Raw genomic sequence first — 17113 nt, 5'->3', positions numbered from 1 at the left:
GGTGTTTTTGGGTGTCATTTGCGAGATAAAGCTAGTGGCATTGTAAATGACAATGCCATTTATTTATGTTAAAAAAAACATAAATAAAAATAATGTCAAGAGCAATGCCAATAGCTCTAACTTTAACAAAGGCAAAACCATTGCATTGTAAATGCTTGTTTGTTAATCTCTCTTCTAGTTCCGTTGGTTCCCCATCTGACTCTTCACATAGTGATGCCTGCAAGGGAAGGCTGTGCCCTGTAAATAAAAAGCTACATAAATAAATAAATAATGTGGCATCATGCAGTGCCTTGTTAAGTGTTTTTGCTGTAGCAAAGCTCAGAGGTTGCACTTAGTCAGGGTGGACTCGTGTGCTGTTACAATACATTTCACCTGAGTGGAGGTACACCGAAAGGTAATAAACGAATTGTCAGTTTGGCTGTCTGCAAAGTGATTGTGGCACCATGCTATGATGTTAAGAAAGGAGTACTGAACAAGTTACTTTTGTGGTACCTGAAATATTAGGTGATTACTGTAGGTGTGCCTGATTCATGAAAATGGAGTAAAAGATGAGTTCACCTATCTGAGGTGGAAAGTCTTTAACGATTTTGCTTGCGCGGGTTGACAACACTGCGCCACAAACGTTTTGCACTTGTATGTACTTTATTAAAGTATGCATTACTACTCAGCGCTTCAGTGAAACGTTCCACAAGCCCAGTCAACCCTAGCATTGACTGCTGGGGTGTATTATGGTCTGGATAGTGGATGATATGCAAGAATCTCACCCCTTCCTGTGTGCTTTTGGCAGCCCCTCTCTTCCTTTGACTGCAGAGACTCTGATATGGTTAAGGCTGCGCCTCTGGCTTAATGTCAGACAGACTGATTAGGAGTGCCCAGGTGTCGAATACGATATGTATGGCTTCCTATGAAATCTGGCACCGACGAGTTTCAAATGTATTGGGTGTTATAAATATTGACTAGTTCTGTCCTGAAAATGGGGCACAACATGCAGACGTGGGTGTTCACTGCACTTTATCTTCACATAATGGTAGTAGCCAGGCATTTTACCTCTAGTAAATTCCACAAGAAGTGTGAACTTTTTTTGCCCGAGCTGTAATACTCCAGATGAGATAAACATCACTCCCATGTATTTTGTGATCCTTGCTCAAACAGGTACAGGGATGGCATTTTAAGAGGGCACTCATAATCAGGACCATAAAGTATGCATTCTGGTCTTTCTTGTCTATGCAAATAGCACAAACAATTTAGTCTCAATCACAGCTGGTTCGAATGAAGTGCAGATGGTTGGAGAAAGTTTATGTGCTTGGCTCCTACCATATTTGGGACATTTAATTTCTGCATCTCTAGCTCTACTGTTGGTGCTACACTCAGTTCCACATCCACCTTTAACCATCTCCTTTCCACTCACACTTGCCCTGCCCTGTAATGTGATGTCTCAGTTCTGGGGAGGGCCCTGCGTTGGAAGGAGACACTCCACACTGTAGTGAGGGAATAGAGAGACAGAGTGTGTGCTGAGGGAACTCTGTGCCCAGCTGCTAACATGTCAAACTCTTTGTGAGCCAGACCTTATTATTGCGACCCTAATCCTAACTCTACCTACCATTTACCTGGACCTAACCGTTTCCTTATAAAGTCACTGTAATGATAAATCCAAGGTCCAGACGAAATAATTAAGTAGAATTTATTATAGTTGAAGCACCAGCACAGGAGAGTAGACAGGAACCTTCCTTGCTCCTTTCTTCCAGAGCAACTGTCCTGAGATTCCAGTGTAAGGAACGTGGAACACTCAAGACAGCACGCTGAAGAACACATTGCAAAAGATGCATATGCAAATACTTTAAAAGGAAACCTTTATTTTTAATGGTTTATCACAGCAAAGCATATTCAAATACTTAATGTTACATCACATTGAAAGGAAATGTATCCTACACAACAGGCACCCAGTGTATAGGAAAAGGTTATCTTAGTCATGCATCACAAAGAAGGATTTAAAAAATGTTTTTTGATGATGTCAGTTTAGGTTTTGAGATTTGTGACATCATTGACCAATGGGCCCCTTTCCATTGTAGCACTGGCCATGAATTCTCACCCATCCCTTTATCCCAACCCTATCTGCTTTCTAGTCTTCTGACCTGTTTTCCTCCTTGTTATTTCTTTAATCACTGATTGAAACTAGCACTGATTGAAACTAGTTGCTGATTATGCTTGTGGCGTTGTCAGGCCCGACACCCATCACATGGGTGTCGGGCCTGTTATATACTGAATATACTTGGTTCTGATGCTGTATCTTGGCAATTGTGGCTTCCACTTCCAAAATCCGGATTGTGGAGTTCTGAGAAGCTGGAGCTTGTAGTGAGTTGCTGGGGTGAGCAGACAGGCCGTTTCCTTTCAGTTTAATAAACCCCTTTACTTAAGCTAGTGTGCTCCTGTATGCCTTAAAATGGCCCTCTAGTTACTAGGATTCAGGTGTTAGTAACTGATGTTTTTTCTTTAGGTATTGTGCTTGTTGCCATAAATCCGTACGAACAGTTGCCAATATATGGAGAAGATGTCATCTACGCGTACATGGGCCAAAACATGGGTGATATGGATCCTCATATCTTCGCGGTGGCAGAAGAAGCCTACAAGCAGATGGCCAGGTGACAATAGCTATTTACAAAAGATTTTTATTGTTTACCCTTGCGATTTTCAAGTTCTTCTTTACAATGATTTGTAGATTTAAGAAATTTGATAACCTAGTAAAGATTTTGAAATGTTTAAGGACACGTGGCCTGAAAGCTGGCTTTGGACCGAGAAGACCAAGGTCCAAATAAATACATCAGTATTAGTATATTGCAACAATAAACACCTTACAAATGTGTTAGACCTGGGGGTCTCTAGTTGGCTGGGGTGGGCACCTTAGGCCAAATCGGGACCCTTGCTTCCACATCAGGGAAAGGAAGGACACCTTCTCAGATAGCCCCTGCTCACTCCCTCAGTAGCTTGGCACGAAACAATATAAATCCAACATGTGCATATTTGTAAAATTCCTCCTGGCCGGTTATTAGGCCAGCCAGCCCTTGTAGGTTCTGGCGATATTAATGAGCAATTCTAGATGATCCACTGCAGTCCTAATGGAATGTTATGCAGTTCATAATGCAAGAATCAGGCACTTCGCAATGTAAAAATAATGCAGTTCGTTGTGCAACAATCAAGCAGTTTGTAATGCTAAAATAATGCTATGCGTAACTCAACTATCAGGTAGTTCGTTATGCAAACTAATGCAATACGTAATGCAACAATCAGGTAGTTCGTTATGCAAAAAAAGTGCAATGCGTAATGCAACAATCAGGCAGTTCGTAATGCAGACACAATGCATTGCTTAATGCAACACTCAGACAGTTCGTAATACAGAAATAATGCAATGCGTAATGCAACCATCAGGCAGTTCGTAATGCAGAAATAATGCAATGTGTAATGCAACATTCAGGTAGTTCATAGTGCAGGAATAATGCAATGAGTAATACACTAATCAGGTAGTTTGTACTACAGAAATAATGCAATGCGTAATACACTTCCGCACCGATCACAGTGCTTTAGACGGTCTCTCACCACTCTTACTGACTCGCGGTCAGCTTCTGCCAACAGATGCCCCCAACATGGGTATGGTGTAAACCAAAGTGCAGCTCCACAGTCCGGCCCCGGTACTGCCGCTCCTTGGCAAGTACGGGCCGCGATACAAGCTGAAGCAGAGGCTCACGCTGCGAGAATGGGAGAGGCCGAGAGCTTCTCTCTCCGAATCTGCACCCCGCCCCAGGCAGCGACTTTGTGGATTCCGGGCAGTGGGGATAACGAAGATCTCAGGCTGCAACAAGGCACACCCGCACAGCACCGTTGAGACTCCCTTGAGCTTTGGGTGTGCACGATCACAGGGCAATCCTCACAAAGGTCTCAGGCTGCACAAAGCACACGCACACAGCATCGCTGAGACTCACTTGGACTCTGGGTGTGCACAATAACAGGGCAATCCTCACGAAGGTCTCAGGCTGTAAGAAGCACACGCACACATGTCGCTGAGACTCACTTGGACTCCAGGTGCACACGATCATAGGACATTCCTCACGAAGGGCTCAGGCTGCACGAAGCACACGCACACAAAATTGCTGAGACTCGCTTGGACTCCAGGTGCCCACGATCACAGGGCAATTCTTACGAGAGTCTCAGGCTGCAAAAAGCATACGCACACAGTGTCGCTGAGACACTCCTGGAAACTTTTGTGTTCCTGAGTTTTCACAACAGGGAGCTAGCTCTCCTTGGGCCCATGGGATTGAGTTACTTCAGGACACAGCACACAACAAAGTCCTTTCAAGCAGGGGGACGCGGCACACAGAAAAGTCCCTTATCCTTCCTTGGTTAAATCGGCAAACTGCAGACCAGCCCCAGAACACACAGCAAGGGTCAGTCCTTTTTTCAGTCACTTCAGCTGTTTCTTCCTTGGCAGAGGTTCCTCTTGACCACAAAGTAGTTTCAATCCTTTTCAGGTTTGAGCAATCCAAAGTCCAGGGGTTTCACCTCTCATAGTTATACCCCTACATGTCTTTGAAGTGTTTGTGTTCAGGGGAGCACCGACCCCTGTCCAAACCAGTTCTGGGTGTCTCCCTGCCTGTGACACCTTCTTCCTTTGATAGTGAGGGTCTGGATCCTTAATCACTCAGCAGGAGATGGAGCCATTGTTTTATGGCAGCTACCCAGGCCTCTTTACCTCCAGGGCTACTCCTCCCCCCTACACTCCAGATGCAGGTCTGCCTGTTGCTTTCTCACCTCCTCCTCTGGGTCAAGACATTCGCCAGAGCCTATCACTCTCAAATCCAGACAGTCAATCCACAACCAGGCAGAGACACACAGAAATGTTAAAACACAAAAACCCAGCCACTTCTAAAAGAGTGGTTTCTAAACTCACAATTCAAACCCACCTTCACAAAAAGATGTGTTATTGAATTGTGAGTTCAGGCACACTAAACTTCACCTTTCCATCTTAAGCCTTTGGGAAGATAGGCTAGAAACATATTACATAGCCTCCCCCATTCTTTCCTATGGGCAAGATGGCCTTGCAACAGTGAAAAGCTAAATGGAGAGTATGTCACTGTCAGGACATGGTAGACACCTTAGTACAAGTCCTACCTTTCACATACACTGCACCCTGCCCAGGGGGGTACCTTGGGCCTACCATAGGGGTGTCTGATGTGCATAGAAATCGAAGGGGAAGGCCTGGCAAGTGGGTATACTTGTCAGAACAACATGGCAGTTTAACCCCTTCGCTGCGGGGTGTTTTCTCCCCACTGTGCGGGGTGAGAGGGACCGCGCGTGGCGCCGCTGTGCTTGTGACTAGCTCGGCTCGTCATGAGGCACAGTGCCGCTGCATTCATGACGAGCGGAGCTCATCACAACCACACCCGTTTTTCGAACGTTCAGCACAGCGGGGTAATTATCCCCGCGTGCAACGTTCCAACGGCTGTGACGAGCTCAGCTCGTCATGAGTGCAGCTCACTGTGCCTCATGACGAGCATAGAAGAGGTTAACAAACTGCGCACAGGCACTGCAGTGGCAGGCCTGAGTTCTCTCTTAAGGCTACTGGTGTGGGTGGCACAATTAGTGCTGCAGGCCCACTAGTAGCATTTGCATTACCAACCCTGTCACACATAGTGCACTTTATTAGGGACTTTACTAGTAAGGCAAACATACCAATCATGGACAACCAATGAACATTATACTTTACACAGGGAGCACTTGCACTTTGACACTGATCAGCAGTAGTAATGTGCCCAGAGTCCTAAAACCAACAAAAACAGGTTAGAAACAATACAGGAGGAAGGCAAAAAGTTCAGGGATGACGCAAAAAGGGCCAAGTCCAACAAAACGTATCTACCTAACAAAACTTTGGCCAGCGCCTAATACAACCTTTGAGCACTTCCTTCAAAAGGTGCTAGGATTGCACGTAAAATAGTATTTTAATTCAGTAGGTTGGACTTGAGTGTGGCTGGATTTGATCATTTTTACCAGGCCGAATATTTGTTGATAGCTTTTTTGACATGGTCTTTATTTTGAAGTTTTCATTTCATAGTGTTTATTTTAGTACTCTTTGGGCGTATTAAAAGTTTGGCAGAAGGGGAATCTGCAAAGTTTTTGCAGATATGCTGCCTCCCTCAAATTCTAAATATCCCCATTGTTTTCAAAGTCTATATTTTCAAATGGGACCATTTTGCTGCATGCTTATCTGCAGACAGAACTTTCTCAATAAACTGCACCTTCTTAACAGTGCATGGTTTAAAACTTCCAAAACTCCAGCATGTGCTGCGAGCCTTCAGCATCCTTCAAATAGTACAGCATATGGGTACTTTACCAGACCCTTCTTCCCCATGAGTCGCCATAAGTGCCTGGTTTCATGTCAAGCTGTAGACCACACAAATCCAAGATGACTTTCTAAGGAGAGGGAGAGACGCACCTATCTTGGCCCACTTGATCTATTCTAGATTTCACAGTGGACATGCGTGTTGAAGTGTCTGAGACCTGGCACTGCTGAGGCAGGATAGCTGGTGGGGCTTGTTTTGTCTGCAGATTAAAACCGAACACTACAGAGTCACTGCAGTCAAAACAAACATAAGGGTCAATGTCTCTATATAACCATCATCTTCTTAATTTTCTTCAAATGTAGGAGTATACCTATAGGAGTAAATCTACCATATTTTTGGGAATCTGATGTCTATGCTGAACGGTGTCGTTTGCAAGTGAAAGAAAACATGATTTCCACAACTGAATAGAACATTCTTATTGTAGAATCAGGATTTCATTTAAAAATCCCTTTACTCCCGTGGAAAGGTCTCAGTAGCTGGTTCAATGCTCTGGAGGAGTGAGTTGGTGTTAGTAGAGAAAACTTCCACGGAAAAGCACGCGAACAGCCACAAATTTAGATAGTTGCTTACCTCTTTCTATCCTAGAAACACATTGAAACGTGCTCCTGCAAAAACATGAGAAATTGTGCTTGTAATGTGGGAAGGAACAGCAAAGGCAACAGATTTCTATAGACCCCCAAAAAAATAAACCTCGTGGAGAATTTTTTTAATTGCAAAATACACTTTAAATCTAGGAATAAAATTGATGACTGTGCAGGGCTTTACGACTATGAAGTACCGACTTATGTGAATCAGAAATCTAGAATACATCTCTGTGGCAAGCATAGACGTCTGCGCTCCCAGATTTAGTTCTATGAGTCAGGCCTGCTGTGAATACAGTGCAGGGCAATGCCCGGGAAGCGGGGTGCGCCCCTGTGCTGTGAGTTTGCCTCACTACTGGAGCACTGAAATGGGTCAGAGCCCCCTCAACACAATACTTTACGGCCAGGCAGCTCCAGAACGGGTTTAAGGTTGTACTTTTGCAAAACAACGAAGCACAAAGCGTTGAATGTAATAATATTGAAAACTGTACTTCACATCAGATGTTGAAATTATTTAAGACATAATCACAGATGCGCGACGGGGAGCGAGCATCATTTGGATGCGTTTTTATTGTCCCTGAAAATACCTCAAGCCCACCCTTGTGACCAGCAATACTAAGCATCACTTAAATGTCACTCTTCGCACATGCCCTTCCAAGTTCATTCCCTCCGCATGATGTGCATAGAAAAAATCAGTGGTGCAGGACACATACAGGACACAGTGCAGGACAAAACAAGCATTGGCAAAGCCAATAAGTCTCGCCTATGCAAGATCTGTTGGCTTTGTAAGTGTTTTTTAGTGTTGCACAGCAGTTGATGGAAGGAAGTGAGTGCGGGAGGAATAGAAGGATGGAGGGAAAGGGGAAAAAGGAAAGGATTCGGTCGGTTGACAGAGAAAGGAATGATGTGTTAGAGCGATAAGGGTCTGGTGGCTCAGTGGACTAATGCATGCAAAAGCAGAGGGGCAGAGAAAGGAAGAAGAAAAAGAAAGAAAGGACTCAGTCAAAGGTGAAAGGGCAAAGTATGAGTGACTGGAGTAAGCGAAGGAGAAATAAGGGGGTGAAGTAGTGGGGATGAAAGAAGGCCGAGTATAGGATCAAGGAGTGAAGAGAGGGATGAAGAAAGAGGAAATGAAGAAAGATAGGGAAGCAGTAATGAAGAGAAAGGAAGGAGATAAGGAAATGAACATGTCCTGTGTCCAATGTTCTTCGTTCCTTGCATTGGTTACCAGTGAGGAAGAGAATCCATTTTAAGGTCCTTTGTCTGACTTTTAAAATTTTGAAGGGCATAGGCCCCAAGATTCTGTCTAATCTCCTGTCTTTCTATGTTCCAACACGCGCTCTGCGTTCCTTGGGCCAGGCTCTCGCCATAGTCCCCCAATTCAGGCTTTGTCGTGCCGGTGGACGCTCTTTCGGTGTTAAAGCAGCAACCATCTGGAACTCCCTCCCGGTTGAAATTCGTCTGCTGGAAGATCTCATGCTTTTTCGTAAAGCCATTAAAACTTTCTTGTTTTAGTCTCTCCTTTTGGCTGTTTCGACCTTCTGCTGTGTTATGTTCTACCTTGTTAGTGGCGCCAGGACGCTCCTTTGCTGGAGCAGCTGTGCGCACAATAAATACCAATAACATAACATAACAATGAGTGAAGGAAGGGAAGGATAGTGAAACGAGGCGACAGGAAGGAATGCCTGATCGAAGGAAGGCCATAAGGCAGTAGAGTATGGATGCAGTGGAGAAAAATGAAAGGCTTAAGAGGACTAGAGGATGGACGCAAAGAAAGGCAGGTAGAGAGGGGGTGCAGAACACGCCAACTCATGCTGTGCCGCATGATGTATGTGCTTGATGCTTGCATGGGTTCGAGAGCAGGGATTGGTCTCCCATCATATGGGTTCCCTCGAGAGGACGTAGGGTTGGCCCTGGGAGTTGGATATGTCCTGGGTGCAGGCCTAGCAGCGTGGAGACAGGAATGAAACAAAGAGAAATACTGCGCGTAAGAGAGGCAGGTCATGGTACTTACTGCACCTGGAGAACAGACTAAGAGATGTTGCGCCCTAGCCGCACTGTAGCAGGCAGAGCAATGGCCTACAAACACTTACAGCCCTCCCACCTTGACTACAAGCAGATGGTGGTATAGCTCGCCGCACTCAGCTGCCCGCAGCTTGGGATTATTTTTGGTACTTAGCGGTAACGTCAGGATAAGACCATGTAAGACAACAAGCTCAAAACAAGGCATCATATAGTGGCAAGGTACTCTGCAGCTGCAAGAGCAAAAACTACGGCCCCTTTCCTTCTAATCTTGAATGCCCGCTCCCCACCCCCTAAATATGTAGACCATTCTCTGTAGAGAGTGAGGGAACGGACAATAAATACCTGGAGACCATCAAAACTTGCTCCACTCACGTGGGAAAAGAACCCTCCTACATCACCCAGCTTCCAAGATGACAAACATATAACCTCTTAACCACTTGGCTGCTAAGGCATTATTCTTGTGCTCATTTGTTTTCCATTGAAATCAATGGAAAGTCCATGACGAGTTACCCTTGTCATTAGCGGCGAAGAGGTTAAGAACTTCTCGCCCTCTAACTTTATAACAAGGCCACTACCAATCGCGTAATTATGAGGGCCAGGAGTGTTGCAGATTACATGTACTAAATACAACTTAATGCAACAAGAAGCCTATCTCTATTCCATTCATCCTCTTGGCTGCATGTTTTAGCAGCCATGCGCTTCAGTGTTGGTTAGACGTTGCAAGCCCCATAGTTCTTACCGGAGGTCAAGCATTTTGCACCGCCAATTGGGGCCAGTAGCATCTGTCCGATATTTCCTTCCACATCTCTGCAACAGCCTGACGTCAGAGTGTAACAGGCGTCCCAGCCAAATAGAAATAGAGCAGAAAATTATGCAGAATCGGTGTATCGATCAATCATGCAAGAAAGAGGCTCATGGCAGCGAGTAAAGTAGTGGCAGAAGGATTGCAATGCACATGCAGCAAATGAAAAGTTTTACAGAAAGAGAGTTATGGTCACATTGACAGCTTCCTTGCTATGGTAAACTTCAACTCCCTGATTACTACACATTGTTGTGCTGTTGTTTAAGAACGTGTATACCATCTGTAATGCACTGGTGCTCATTTAAAGCTCTCCAATACCTTAGGGTGGAGTTTGCACAATGTAAAATAAAGGGAAACACATGGTGCAGTCATGGGGAGCCTAGGTAAAGGATGGAGGATAATCAAAACAAGAACAGTACAAGCACTATACAGGCAAAACCTAAAACAAAGTTTGACATAAGCAGATGAAAAGGAGTACTTTGGCAATGGCACACTGATAAGAGAAACACATGAGGAACAACAGGAAATAGTATGTTACACCCAATAGAAACAGAGGAAAAGTAAGTGACTAGCACACAAACAAATGAAAAGTAAGGGCTTGATGTAAGCCCCTTTTAAGACTTACATTAAATACAATAGATTTCACAAACACACCGCAAGCACTGTGCAGGCGAAACCTAATAATAGGACACATTGCAGGATACAAACAGGACACAGTACACAACACAATGCAGGACATACCAACAGGACACAGTGTAGGATACACATAGGACACAATGCAGGACACAAACAGGAAACAGTGCACAACACAATGCAAGACGCACACAGGATACAATGCAGGATATATACAGGAAACAATGTAGAACACAAACCGGACACAAAAATAGGGCATAGTACAGGAAACAAGCAGGACACAATTCAGGACACAAACAAGACACAATACAAGACAAACAAACAGGACAAACGGCTGGATGAAAACAGGACACTGGACGACACAATGCAGGACACACAAACAGGGCACAGTGCAGGATACAAAATAGGACACAATGTGGAACACAAAGATGGCACAATGCAGGTCACAAACGGGACACAGTGCAGGTTACAAACAATATAGGACACAAACAGGATACAGTGCAGGATACAAAGAAGACACAATGCATGGCATAATGCAGGACACACAAATAGAACATAGTGCTGGTAAACAAATAGGACACAAACATGGCACAGATTCTGACACAATAAAACACAATGCAGGTCACAAATAAGACACAGTGCAGGACACAAACAGGGCACATTTCAGGACACAATACTGGACACAAACAAGGCACAGTGTGGGACACAAACAGGACACAGTGCAGGTTAAAGTGGAGGACAAAAACAGGAAACAGTATAGGACACACACAGGGCACAGTGCAGGAAGCAAACAGGACACAGTACAGAACACAAACAGGGGACAATGCAGGTCACAAAAACAGGGCGCAATGTAGGATACAAACAGGGCACAGTACAGGACATTCAAACAGGGCACAATGTAGGATACAAACAGGGCACGATTGCAGGACATTCAAATAGGGCACAATGTAGGATACAAACAGGGCACAGTGCAGGACATTCAAACAGGGCACAGTGTAGAACACAAACAGGACACAGTGCAGGTCACAAACAAGTCAGTGTAAGACACAGACAGGGCTAAATGCAGGACACAAACGAGACAGTGCAAGACACAGGACACACACTAAACAGAGTGCAGGATACAAACAGGACACAGAGCAGGACACACACACAACACAGTGCAGGATGAAAAAACAGGTCACAGGGCAGGACGCCAAAAGGACACAGCGCAGGACGCAAAAAGGACACAGCGCAGGATGCAAACAGTGCACAGTGCAGACCACAAACAGTGCACAGTGCAGGCCACCAACATTGCACAGTGCAGACCACAAACATTGCAGGCCACAAACAGTGCACAGTGCAGACCACAAACAGTTCACAGTGCAGGACACAAACAGTGCAGACCCCAAACAGTGTACAGTGCAGACCCCAAACAGTGTACAGTGCAGACCACAAACAGTGCACAGTGCAGACCACAAACAGTGCACAGTGCAGACCACAAACAGTTCACAGTGCAGAACACAAACAGTGCAGACCACAAACAGTGCAGACCACAAACAGTGCACAGTGCAGACCACAAACAGTGCACAGTGCAGACCTCAAACAGTGCACAGTGCAGACCACAAACAGTTCACAGTGCAGGACACAAACAGTGCACAGTGCAGACTACAAACAGTGCACAGTGCAGACCACAAACAGTGCACTGTGCAGGCCACCAACATTGCACAGAGCAGACCACAAACATTGCAGGCCACAAACAGTGCACAGTGCAGACCACAAACAGTGCACAGTGCAGACCACAAACAGTGCACAGTGCAGACCACAAACAGTTCACAGTGCAGGACACAAACAGTGCAGACCACAAACAGTGCACAGTGCAGACCACAAACAGTGTACAGTGCATAGCACAAACAGTGCACAGTGCAGACCACAAACAGTTCACAGTGCAGGACACAAACAGTGCACAAACAGTGTACAGTGCAGACCACAAACAGTGCACAGTGCAGACCACAAACAGTGCACAGTGCAGACCACAAACAGTGCACAGTGCCGGCCACCAACAGTGCACAGTGCATAGCACAAACAGTGCACAGTGCAGGCCACCAACAGTGCACAGTGCATAGCACAAACAGTGCACAGTGCAGACCACAAACCGTGCACAGTGCAGACCACCAACAGTGTACAGTGCATAGCACAAACAGTGCACAGTGCAGACCACAAACAGTTCACAGTGCAGGACACAAACAGTGCAGACCACAAACAGTGTACAGTGCAGACCACAAACAGTGCAGACCACAAACAGTTCACAGTGCAGGACACCTACAGTGCAGACCACAAACAATGCAAACCACAAACAGTGCACAGTGCAGACCACAAACAGTGCACAGTGCAGACCACAAACAGTGCACAGTGCGGACCACAAACAGTGCACTGTGCAGGCCACCAACATTGCACAGTGCAGACCACAAACATTGCAGGCCACAAACAGTGCACAGTGCAGACCACAAACAGTGCACAGTGCAGACCACAAACAGTTCACAGTGCAGGACACAAACAGTGCAGACCACAAACAGTGCACAGTGCAGACCACAAACAGTGTACAGTGCATAGCACAAACAGTGCACAGTGCAGACCACAAACAGTTCACAGTGCAGGACACAAACAGTGCACAAACAGTGCACAGTGCAGACCACAAACAGTGCACAGTGCAGACCACAAACAGTGCACAGTGCAGACCACAAACAGTGCACAGTGCCGGCCACCAACAGTGCACAGTGCATAGCACAAACAGTGCACAGTGCAGGCCACCAACAGTGCACAGTGCATAGCACAAACAGTGCACAGTGCAGACCACAAACCGTGCACAGTGCAGACCACAAACAGTGTACAGTGCATAGCACAAACAGTGCACAGTGCAGACCACAAACAGTTCACAGTGCAGGACACAAACAGTGCAGACCACAAACAGTGTACAGTGCAGACCACAAACAGTGTACAGTGCAGACCACAAACAGTGCACAGTGCAGACCACAAACAGTGCACAGTGCAGACCACAAACAGTGCACAGTGCAGGCCACCAACAGTGCACAGTGCATAGCACAAACAGTGCACAGTGCAGACCACAAACAGTTCACAGTGCAGGACACAAACAGTGAAGACCACAAACAGTGTACAGTGCATAGCACAAACAGTGCACAGTGCAGACCACAAACAGGTCACAGTGCAGGACCCACACAGTGCAGACCACAAACAGTGTACAGTGCATAGCACAAACAGTGCACAGTGCAGACCACAAACAGTTCACAGTGCAGGACACAAACAGTGCAGACCACAAACAGTGTACAGTGCAGACCACAAACAGTGCACAGTGCAGACCAGTGCACAGTGCAGACCACAAACAGTGCACAGTGCCGGCCACCAACAGTGCACAGTGCATAGCACAAACAGTGCACAGTGCAGGTCACCAACAGTGCACAGTGCATAGCACAAACAGTGCACAGTGCAGACCACAAACAGTGCACAGTGCAGGCCACCAACAGTGCACAGTGCATAGCACAAACAGTGCACAGTGCATAGCACAAACAGTGCACAGTGCAGACCACAAACAGTGCACAGTGCAGACCACAAACAGTGCACAGTGCAGACCACAAACAGTGCACAGTGCAGACCACAAACAGTGCACAGTGCAGACCACAAACCGTGCACAGTGCAGACCACAAACCGTGCACAGTGCAGACCACAAACAGTGCACGGTGCAGGCCACCAACAGAGCACAGTGCAGGATACAAACTAGACACAGTGCACGCCACAAACAGGGCCCAGTGCAAGACACAACTATGTCATATTGCAGGAGACGAATGGGGCACAGAGCAAGACACAAAAAACCCTCTAATCTGATAAATGAATCCCAGAATGCTACCTCTAGGATACTTCAGTGCCTGTGTCCTGACTCCTGCAGTAATGAGGATGACCCTGTCTGATATTCTTCAAACGCGGCTCCTGATATGAGTAGAGGATTCAAAACACATCTATATCGCCTCGTTGTTCGGCCCTGATTCATCAACAATGGAACTTGCGGAAGCCATTTCGCGTCACACCTTTCTGTCTACAATTACATTTTACCCTTTTTCTAAATTCACATAATCTTTAGAAGTTCGACTTGGAAATGTATGCATTCCTTATATTTCTAAGCCGCCTTTTGCTCTCCTGCTCTCTTGGATTACCCCTTTCCCTGTGAACATTCAGATTTATTCACTTAGAAATCTGGAAATCTACGTGATTTTCCACTGCTGCAGGGTTGAAAAATCACCCAAATTCTAAGTTTGGGTAATTTCCCCATAAACGTAACTTTCTGTAATACTTCCCAAAAATGTTTTTTGAATGAGGCTGTTAGAGGTTTTTACTTTATGACACACTTTAATATGACCAACAAAATCTTTAATACTTACTGAAATAGGTAAAACAACTAAAGTAAAAATTACATTATAAGTATAACATTCAGTTCAATACCTTGCTTTGACTAGCATTCATTCTTCTCTGAGCCATAAATATATATATAAATATAAATAAAGGGGCTCCAAATGGGCGCCCAGACTCACTGAGTATTGATCTCGAATGTGAGCTGTGTCTGTCGGTTGAAAAATAGTCCCATTTCCTGTTCCCCAGATATTGCCTGCATTTGTCGCTGCCTCGAGAGAAGGCCCTTGCGAAGTCCATGGCTTTTATTTCATTGCTTTATTGGCAGCAGCTGTAGCGGGGACTCCATTGACCAGAGGTGATCAAACATGCCTCCGCCATTGAACCTGCAGACTCCCCTGGGACTGAACTGGCTGAATGGGTGTTAGGAGTAGGGATACGCAGCAGGGTTAGTGCAGTGGCGGGTATTCACCAGGGCACTGGCTAAACGAAGTGACTTTATCTATGCAGAGAATTACAAAAGCACTTGATGAGGGAACGCCCTCCAATGGATGTTGTCACACTAGGGGCCTTATTAGGATGTCAGTCGGACAGCCACCGACAGGCCGTCCGCCCAACATCCAAAGAAATGGTCCCACTGCCGGCAGTTGGATTGCAGCTGGCAGGAGAAAAGACCGCCGCCCCCGACAGGCTCGAGGGACAATAATTCCTACAATGAAGGCACTGCCATAAGAATTACAATGTCCACTTCCCATAGCCTTTTCATGGTGGTACGACCGCCAAGGAAAGGCTGTCGGAAAGGGACTTTGGGGGCCCCTATCAGGGCTCCTATCCCCTGTGGGTCTCTGTTATGTGGCCAAGGGGGTACATGTGGTGCCCCCCAAACATCCACGGTGCATGGATGTTTAAAAACATGCCTTTTACTATTGCGGCTTGTGCTGCTGACATTTTCCGGGCTGCAGCACAAGCCACAATAATAAAAGGCATGTTTCCGACCGCCTGCACGGCAGTCACATTATAATATGGCTGGTGTAGCCTCCGACTACATGTTGGCTGGTCTTCATGCCGCTACGATGGCATTCGGACACTTGTCCGACCTACATTGTATTGAGGCACGAGGTCTCATAACCCAAGCACACATCATCAAAGGACCATTGTGGAATGTTCAGTGTTGGTGATTGTTAGCGATCCAGGCCTGGTTGACGAGAAATGACAGAGATGTGTTTTTTCCCCTTATGCTCTAGAAAGAGCCCTTTAAATGGTGATAGCTTCGCTTCTTGTCTGCCTATTGCTGTATTTGGTGGGAATGTGAATGTTGTCCCATGTTCTGTTTCTCCACTGTCAGTTTGATCATAAGGTTCCAACCCAGATTTCCAATGGTGTCTGTTGGGATCTGGCACAAGCAACCTGGGGACTGACGGAGAATCATTTAGCTTCTGGTGGGACAACTATCCATAGTGCTGAGGGTTTCCCACTTTATGTACATGTGAGCTATTAACCGGAGGCTGGTAGGGTGGCTCAGTGGACTATTATAGCCACTCCACTATTTGACCTCAGGGCCACAGGTTCAAACTCTAGAGGGTCAACTCAGCATTTCATCCTTCAAGTGCGATAAAAGGAGTCCAATTGAGATGTGTAGAAATAAAACACCTGTTATTCAACTCCAAGATGCCCTAAGGGGGTGAAAGTGAAGTTTACAAATGCATGTAATGTTATTTGAAGAACTGTACCTACATGAACCTGTTGGCCTCCAGTTGTCCTTCCTAGAGGTGACCAAAGTATTTCACAATAATGCACATGAAAGTGACCACCAGGAACGTGCGCTGGTGACACCTAAATCTAAAAACAACAATTGATGGACAGAATGCAGAACAATGTCATACATTGCCATTTCTGAACTGGGGTGATGTGGAGTGCAAAAAAACGATGGATTTAGTCCCAGATCTCTGTACTGAGGTGAATGTATGACATTGTTCTGCATTCTGTCCATCAACTGTTGTTCTTTGACACCTAAATCTAGCCATTCAACACCATAAGACATGGATCACCTGTAAAAAAAAGTGATCTAGAACAATACATACATGTTTTGTTTTGCAGTGTTTCCAAGATGTATCTAAGCACACAAGTGTTTCAGGAAACCATGTATTAATGTCATTATATTGTTAGAACAGCAGCTAGAAAGATGGAAAGGGGGCGGGGATGGGGTTGTCCACCTTCAGAAAGACAAATATTTTGATGGGGGAAATGTGACCTGCTACTGCAAGTAGCGGGGGTTTGGCATCAGGGGC

At 45.8% G+C, this 17113-nt stretch overlaps 1 protein-coding gene across 1 annotated transcript in view; it reads left to right on the top strand.

Moving 5' to 3' along the window:
* Positions 1-17113, top strand: part of MYO5B (myosin VB) — a 1009160-nt gene that overhangs the window by 393318 nt on the left and 598729 nt on the right. Inside the window, exon 4 of the mRNA XM_086960377.1 lies at positions 2495-2639. Coding sequence (XP_086816503.1) covers positions 2495-2639 — 145 coding nt within the window. The remainder of the gene's footprint in view (positions 1-2494; positions 2640-17113) is intronic.

This window comes from Lissotriton vulgaris, chromosome 3_1 (assembly GCF_964263255.1).
Source record: "Lissotriton vulgaris chromosome 3_1, aLisVul1.2, whole genome shotgun sequence".
In the NCBI taxonomy this organism is placed as follows: domain Eukaryota; kingdom Metazoa; phylum Chordata; class Amphibia; order Caudata; family Salamandridae; genus Lissotriton; species Lissotriton vulgaris.
Note: the sequence above shows the minus strand (reverse complement) of the source record. Positions and strands in the feature narration are given on the sequence as shown.